This window comes from Mercenaria mercenaria, chromosome 8 (assembly GCF_021730395.1).
Source record: "Mercenaria mercenaria strain notata chromosome 8, MADL_Memer_1, whole genome shotgun sequence".
In the NCBI taxonomy this organism is placed as follows: domain Eukaryota; kingdom Metazoa; phylum Mollusca; class Bivalvia; order Venerida; family Veneridae; genus Mercenaria; species Mercenaria mercenaria.
The window spans coordinates 81,243,175-81,250,890 of NC_069368.1; the positions used below are offsets into that span (position 1 = coordinate 81,243,175).

The 7,716-nt window shown below is 32.8% G+C and overlaps 1 protein-coding gene across 6 annotated transcripts in view; it reads right to left on the reverse strand.

Annotated features, from left to right (window-relative positions):
- Positions 1-7,474, reverse strand: part of LOC123523252 (uncharacterized) — a 98,242-nt gene extending 90,768 nt beyond the window's left edge. For 2 of the 6 annotated variants that reach the window (XM_053550266.1, XM_053550264.1), the window contains exon 1: positions 1,908-2,734. In XM_053550266.1, coding sequence (XP_053406241.1) covers positions 1,908-1,930 — 23 coding nt within the window. In that variant the 5' untranslated portion in view covers positions 1,931-2,734. Of the gene's footprint in view, positions 1-1,907; positions 2,736-5,927; positions 6,004-7,402 lie in introns of those variants that run through there. The other 4 variants (XM_053550269.1, XM_053550268.1, XM_053550265.1 and 1 more) reach the window with 4 other exon arrangements.
- Positions 7,475-7,716: the final 242 nt, after the last annotated feature.

Consider the following 7,716-nt stretch of genomic DNA (forward strand, 5'->3'; position numbering starts at 1 on the left):
AATACTGCCCCATTTAAAAAAAACCACATCAATATGAAAAGAAAATTCAAATTCTTACAAAAAATCACTGAGTCAGACTCAGTGCGTATATCCATTTATCAAAAGAAAAAAAACACATCCAGGAATGTCTTAAGAAACTAAAGAACTTCTTTCCATGAAATTTGCAGATGCCTTCACTAATTAGGGATGCATTATGTATTGTAGAGAGATAATTAATACTTTTGTATTTCATTGATCACTACTCCCTGTATCACACAGTGACAGGTGTCTCCTGATTAATAATAGATGAGCTAATACAGTACAAAGCCTGGAAAAGTTGGAAGGTCATGCAACACAACAACATACAAATACAATAAATAGCAAGGGATTACAATAAAATATACACCAGATCCTTTGAAACCATGCAAAGTAATAGCAAACTCAGAATGAGCAAGACTTCTCATGATGGGTAAATAGATGTGAAACATCCCTAAGGCTTACACAAAATTGTATTATACAGATATATTGAATGTACTCCACAAGTTTTTCTTCTATTTCAATAGGATTTTGTTACCTTGCTCCTATAAAAAAAATTTCTTCAAACAACCATAATGTCAATATCCTGTATGTTTCAATTAAAACTTTACATTTTAACTTTTCAAGTTTAAAATCAACGTTCTAAAATCTACCTAGTATATTCTGAACATTTTTTCATTAGAATCTACATTGTAACATTTTTTTGTTAAGTAGTAACTGCTTCTAATATAATTCAAATTAAAATCTAATTCAAAAACATGTATTTCAATAAAAATTAACCTTTTTTCTGACCAACTTTATATAAAGGAAATGTCTTACACTAAAACCTCTGCTTATCATAGTTTCAAGGACATTTTTAAAACCATGAAGTCTTAGATTATTCAATAGGAAATATAACATACTCTGAATAAATGACAAATGATCTTTGTTTTGAAATGATTAAAAAAAATACAATAAAACAGAACTGATTAAATGACTATGTGCAGTTGTTAAAAACATATCTGTGTAGGGATAAATTTGTAGGTTTATTCATAAGTTACAACATCTAGTTTGGTTGATGCCTCAGGCCAGGTAAGGAGAGGGTACCAACGATTCCCGAGGGATTCTGAAAATGTTATAACAAGAAATGAACATGTGCTAAAGATATTCTAGCATAAAATGTGTAAAAATAATGAAAAAATATATTGTCCCTCAATTTGAGTCAAATGTCAATAAATTTCCATGAAATGCACATGAAATTATGTCTGCTTTGTTCTTTTTTTCATGTTGACATCATCAAAATTTTAATTTGTTTTGTTATTTACTGAACATTTTGCTCTTAGTTATATCTATTTCTAGGAATTTAATTCTTTGTAACTAATGCTCAGAGGCTTTAATGTAAATTAAAAGCAGCTGTTTATGTCATAATTATATAGATTTGTACAGAATTTACAGAATGTTATCATAGTTCTTAAATCTTCATTTGATCATGAAAACGATGAAATAAACATTTATATTTTAAGCTTTGAGAATTTTTTTACCTATGTTATCAAAATTTATGATATACTTAATAATTCTTAATTTTTGATCCAGTTTTGATAAAGCAGTGGTATATTTCATTGTATTATCAGTAAAATCTTGTTCTCTCCTCATAGAAATCATGTCTGCAAAGATGATGTACTGCTATTAATTTTATCATGACTTGGAAAATAACAAACTTTCCTCAAAAATTACTGGCATTGATGCTATCCATATTCTAGCATCAAACTGTTGTTTTTGTCACATATGTGTGTTAACAGAGATTCTCACGCTCATGTGCTGTTAAAACACCTTTTTATATACACATGTTCCATATGGTAAATTGTAAATGTATTACAGCCAGAAAACTGATATTTCAAAAGGAAACTGATTACCTATGTTTTGATTTCCCTTCCATAAGTATTTTATTTCTTAACTGACTTTAGTCCATGTAATGATCAACACTCTTTAGTTAAAGATTTCGACTACAAATAACATGAAATAAGTTTAATGAAAAAATTAATTTTCACATAGTTCATCTAGAAACTGCCAAAAGTACAAAACTGTTGCACTGGGGTTGAATGTCTATATTTACTAAAACTTTCAATTTACATCTACTAGTTTCTATTTCCTGTGCTTTTGGGTTCTATTTCAAACTAGAAAACTGTTTTTCCCGAAGTCCTGATGCAAATTCCGACTACAGACATCATGGCATACTTTGACTGCAGTACAATCACTTCCGGGGTTTGTGTTGAGGAACTGATGGTCCTGTCAATGGTGTGTAACATGTCAGTCAATGAAATGATCTGTTGATACAAACAACTGATTCTTGTCCATACACCTTAACACAGGAAACAATCAAGCACTGGTTCCACTACAAACTGGGACTGTGTCTAACCAGTGTTCAAAAAGTCAACACACACACCTCTATTGCTACAACTGCTAACTATCTTGAAAATCCTTTTACTAAGAAAACAAGTTAGGAAATGATTAAGTTTCATATTTCCATAGGAGCTAAGTAACCACAGCAAAGACTTAATTCCAGTAATTTTCCAGTTATTTCTTCAACTCTTTTCTGTTGATTTAGTGTTATTTTATGCATAAAAATATATTACTTTCTTTATATGAGTAAAATATCACAAAATTTCCTAATTCAGCAAGAATTGGTCATATTCCAAAATATGAAAATTATGAAAATAATAAACTATTATTCTTTACAGCTAATCGTCCATTTTTGTAGATTTATATTCAATTCCATTCTAAAAATAGTCTACCATTATTTATGGACCCTTCAACAGGTATTTTATCTTTAGTTTTTTTTTAATGACTTCACATACACACATGACAGCATAATCTGTCTTAAATCTATGTTAATCTGTGATAATCTACAACTGTCTATCTATACCTGGTCTTCCAGACAGAGACTTCCAATACACACCAACGGATGAATACCCCCCAGTTGTTCTGTCATCATTTTAAATGATCAATCCAAACATGTATTCTTTTAAAAAAATATATATATTGTTAAATGTATAACTATGCAATCAAAATGATTAAATAATCAGGTTTTTAACCCTTCTCATGCTTGACACTTGGGACCATGCAGGCTGATCAAGATCTGCACTGTTTGCCATACAGTCAGTATCTTTTTGGCAAGCATCCCTTTTAACAGTGTTAATGGTACTGTCCAAATCAAGGACAAGTTCATTATAGAAATTTAGAAGGATAAGGGCTAAAATCATTACAGGGTATAAAATTCAGAAATCTTTAAATACCATGAATTTTGTTCTTACACTTAAGATTTATATATTTACCAGCATTTCAGTTGACAAAATTAATGCCTCAAGTTCTGATTGACTGAAAGCTATGGGAGACTTTAAAATAGATTCCACGACATAATTTTCTTGTGAAAGTGACTGCTTGTAAATTAATATTTTCAGATGGACAATATACAGTAACAAGAGGTGTCTAAAGACAGCCCACACAACTAACTGAAACCCTTATACATACCGGGTAATACATACTTTAAAAAAAAAACACAATAAAATTTCTTCTCAGTGAAAAATGGTTATTGTTTTGTAAACTGTAAGTCAGAGATATGAAACCTGGCTCAGAGTATCTGATGTTAGAACTTTTTAACAATCTGAAAGCATTCAGTTCAATGGCTTTTGAGATGCCATCCTTTCATAAAATTTCTTAAAAAGAAAAAACAGGAGACATAATCTACAAGGCATAATTTATGAAACCTGCCATGTGAGGTCATTATGTCAAAGACTTATGATGAGCTTTAAAGCATTAGTCATGTAGTTTCTTAGAAACCTGCTTACATGCTAAACTTTCACCAAAATTTCTATGTTAAATACTTCAAAGAGCTTTTCACTTTCAAAGCCTATTTTAATTTGCGAAACCGTTAGCGGACAGCATGGACCCTGACCAGACTGCGCAAATACGCAGGCTGGTCTGGATCCATGCTGGTCGCAAACGCACTATGTTGGTTTTCTAATGGTGCGACTCATATCATGTTTGTTACATACTTAGAGCAGAAGGTACATCTTTCTTAGCCCTCTACCTAATTTGAAGAAGCATAAATATGACAAAACTAATTTCTGCAACTATGTAAAAGACTGTACAATACTGATCAGCCAACTTTAAATACATTAATACATCAAATTACTCATATATCAAACTGTATTAGTTCAAGCCTTAAACAGCAATTTGTGCTAGATACTAGTAAATCAAGACTTTTCATCCAGCATTGGGAAGAGGCTTTGATAACTGCCCATTTATGAAAAAAGGGCACTTTACTGAAATAGGGCCTTTCTTCTTTTTGTTACAGACATCGAAATTTGGTGGCTTCCCAGTCTGAAATTTATCCATTTGTGAAATATAATTCCAAAATTAAAAATATATATGTTTTTTTTAAACATGTGAAGTTTTCTGCAACAATCAGGAAAAACGTAAAAACTGCTGGCCTTTTAACAGACTAAAATTAATAATTAATAACCTCACAAGACTGCCTTCCTATATAAAATAAAACCCTGGCTTTACTGCTGTAAAACAGAGTTTTAGAATAATATGACTGTGTAAAATGTTTATGGGGGATATAATAAACTCAATCAACCATCCATTCAAGTATTACTGAACAACCAAATTTAAGGTCAAAAATATGCCATAGCACCACCAAAAACTGGTATACTGAAATGGATCTTGGCCTTATTTCATAATAGATGAGTCACTGTCATATCTACCAAAAGGGGGCATAATTTGGCCAAAATAAATGTCAGAGTTATGAGACTTGATGCTACCACCTAGTTTTATTACCCTGAAGACACATGTGAAGTTTCAATTCAATACCTGCATTAGTTTTGGAGACAGTAATAACTTGCATGCAAAACTTTAACCAGGATTTTCTAAGTCCAAAAGGGGGCATAATTTACCCAAAATACTGTAAGAGTTATTGGATTTGACCTAGTGAGGTTGGTTATTGAAAAAGAAAAAAATAGGTTTCAAAGCTACATGCCTTTAAATAATAGCTATATGTACTTGCAGACAAAACTTTAACCAGGATTTTCTAAGTCCTAAAGGGGGAGTTATGGGACTTGATGCTATCACCTAGCTTTATAACCCCAATATATATATATGTGAAGTTTCAATTCAATATCTGCATTAGTTTTGGAGATAGTAAATTGCTTGGAGATAGTACAAAACTTTAACCAGGATTTTTCTAAGTCCAAAAGGGGGCATTATTTGCCCAAAATACATGTCAGAGTTATGGGACTTGACCCAGTCAATTGACATAGAAAAAGAAAAAATAAGTTTCAATTTTAGCTAAAATGTTGATCAATCCTTGTAAAATCTTAGTCCATGTGCATAAAACACACCTGCTTCTTTCCAGCCAAAAATATCTACATGAAAAACTCTAAGTATCAACCAATCAATTTGGATAGGGCTTTTCCTAATAGAAATATTTTGAACATATTTGTAGTGTTCTAAATTAGCGGTAGTCTGATAGCCCATGGCTACCGAATTTCAGCTCAGACTACCAATTTTCTGCAGATACAAGCTTAGCCCGACCAGGCTACCGGTTTTCCTAATGTGATTTAAAAAAACGTGCTAATTAAACACGTATAGCATCGTGATTTCATACAGTCTCCGTTAATAAACGCCTGTTATTCAAGAATGCATCATGCATTGTCCATATTGAATTATTGACAAATCGTCCAGATTGAATAATGCTTATTGAATTATTGGAACTGTATGAGCGTGCTCTATTGGGTGGTAGGAATCAGGAGAGAATCGAATTCAAACTGTTCCATAAAATTCTTCCAAACAAGTGATTAAGAGTTAGTCAGAACACAATCATGCAGTAGATCTAAAAAACTTTCACAAATGCAAACCAATGTTGCTCACATTACCTGTTTGAAGACTGTCGGAAGACTGTTCCGATGCATTTGATTCCTGTTCTCCTAGGAATTCCAAATCGAGCATGCCCTAAGTAAACAATATGGCAAATTTCTTGAAGTATTTTGATGGCCGCGAAACCAGGTTTGAAACATAAGTCAGGCAGGTTTTATGGTACAAAAATTAAGGTATTTTATGGTGTTTAAGTTTGGGCTAGTGAAATTGGTGTCAGGCTCGGAAAATTTCCTATCTGGTAGCTAGAACAGGCTAGTGAATTCAAATCCAAATTTCGTACACTGTATTTGGACGTGAAAGTCAAAAGTTAACACAATTATAACCTCCTATTATCAAGACTAAGCCCCTCTTGAAGACTGGTAGCCTCACTGGTTTTGTTTATCAGGTTGGCTTGTTTTAAGTATGATCTGACATTTTATAGTTGCCATCCCTCTGTGCTGTGAAGCCAAAATTGCCCAAATGTTATCACTGCCCCTAGCCTTAATCATTTGCCTTATCGGGATGACTTATTTTATGATATGATATTTTTTAGTTGTCACTCCTCTAAACATTACCTGTATCTGCATTTTACTGTTAGGAAAATGGAGACATTAAAGAATGATCCTAAAAACTCATGAAATACTGGTCAGACTTACTTGATCCAATAATTAAACATCAATATTCATGTAGAAACACAAAATGGGTCTAATTTAACTCATAATTTTCGTAATGTTACAGACTTAAAACGTGAACAGGTTCAATGACATATCTACCCCGACACCAATTTTAATACACAGCAGACTGCCGATGACATTAAATTGCAGAAACAAAACACAAAATGTACATGTATGCAAAAAATATCAGCGAGGCAATTTCATGCTATAATGTCAACATAAATTCATTATCAGAGATGTAATCATTACAAATACAATGTACATGTACCAGAAAACATTCCCAATGGATTTCATTGGGGATTTCCTAACAGAAATATGCAGAATAAGTTTGGACGTGTCGGGACAGTGTTCGTTTTATTGGTTTTTTAAAATGTGTACAAAGAAAGACTTTTAGTCTTTTATATGTAAATAGTTGTCCCTTATGGCTGTGCATGTACAGTATTTTAAACAAATCGCAGTGAAGTATACTCTGCTATAGTGCGGCAATTACTGAAGATGATGATGATGCAGACAAATGTTATCACGTTGTGCCGAAACGTCCTATTATTTGCACTATACTGACCAAAACTTCTTGTTATTTTGGAATAGAAGACTGGATTCACAATACACCATGTCATCAGAAAAACATCAAATAAAATAGATGAACGGGAAACTGACCCTATTAAATTTCAGCTTTTCGTCAATATAAAAATGCCAAACTGAACTTCACAACACAAGTGCTGTCCTTGCGGCTTTTAAAAAGACAAATCTAACCATTATTGCTGGAATGGTACGCTACATAAATGCATGAAATGATTAGTGCAATTAAAACATGCGTATACCTGTTGAAATTATAATACAATGGAATATTCCAATTTGTCAACCGGCAGCCATTTGTAAACAAATGCCGTAAAGTGGCGTTCCAAGCATGGATACAACCTGGTGAACGTTCCTTTACCGGCATTTAGTCCACGATCGTAATCTGCAACACAGGGCACGTTAAAGAACCAAGGGGTCTATTTAAAAAGAGCTCGGGTCTGGTACGCGGATTCCCCTGTATCTGAATATTTGTCTTTTCAACAAGTCTGCACCTGTCAGACGTTTGTATATATACACGTAATGTGCACTTGTAAATAATAGCACTTAGTGAGCACAG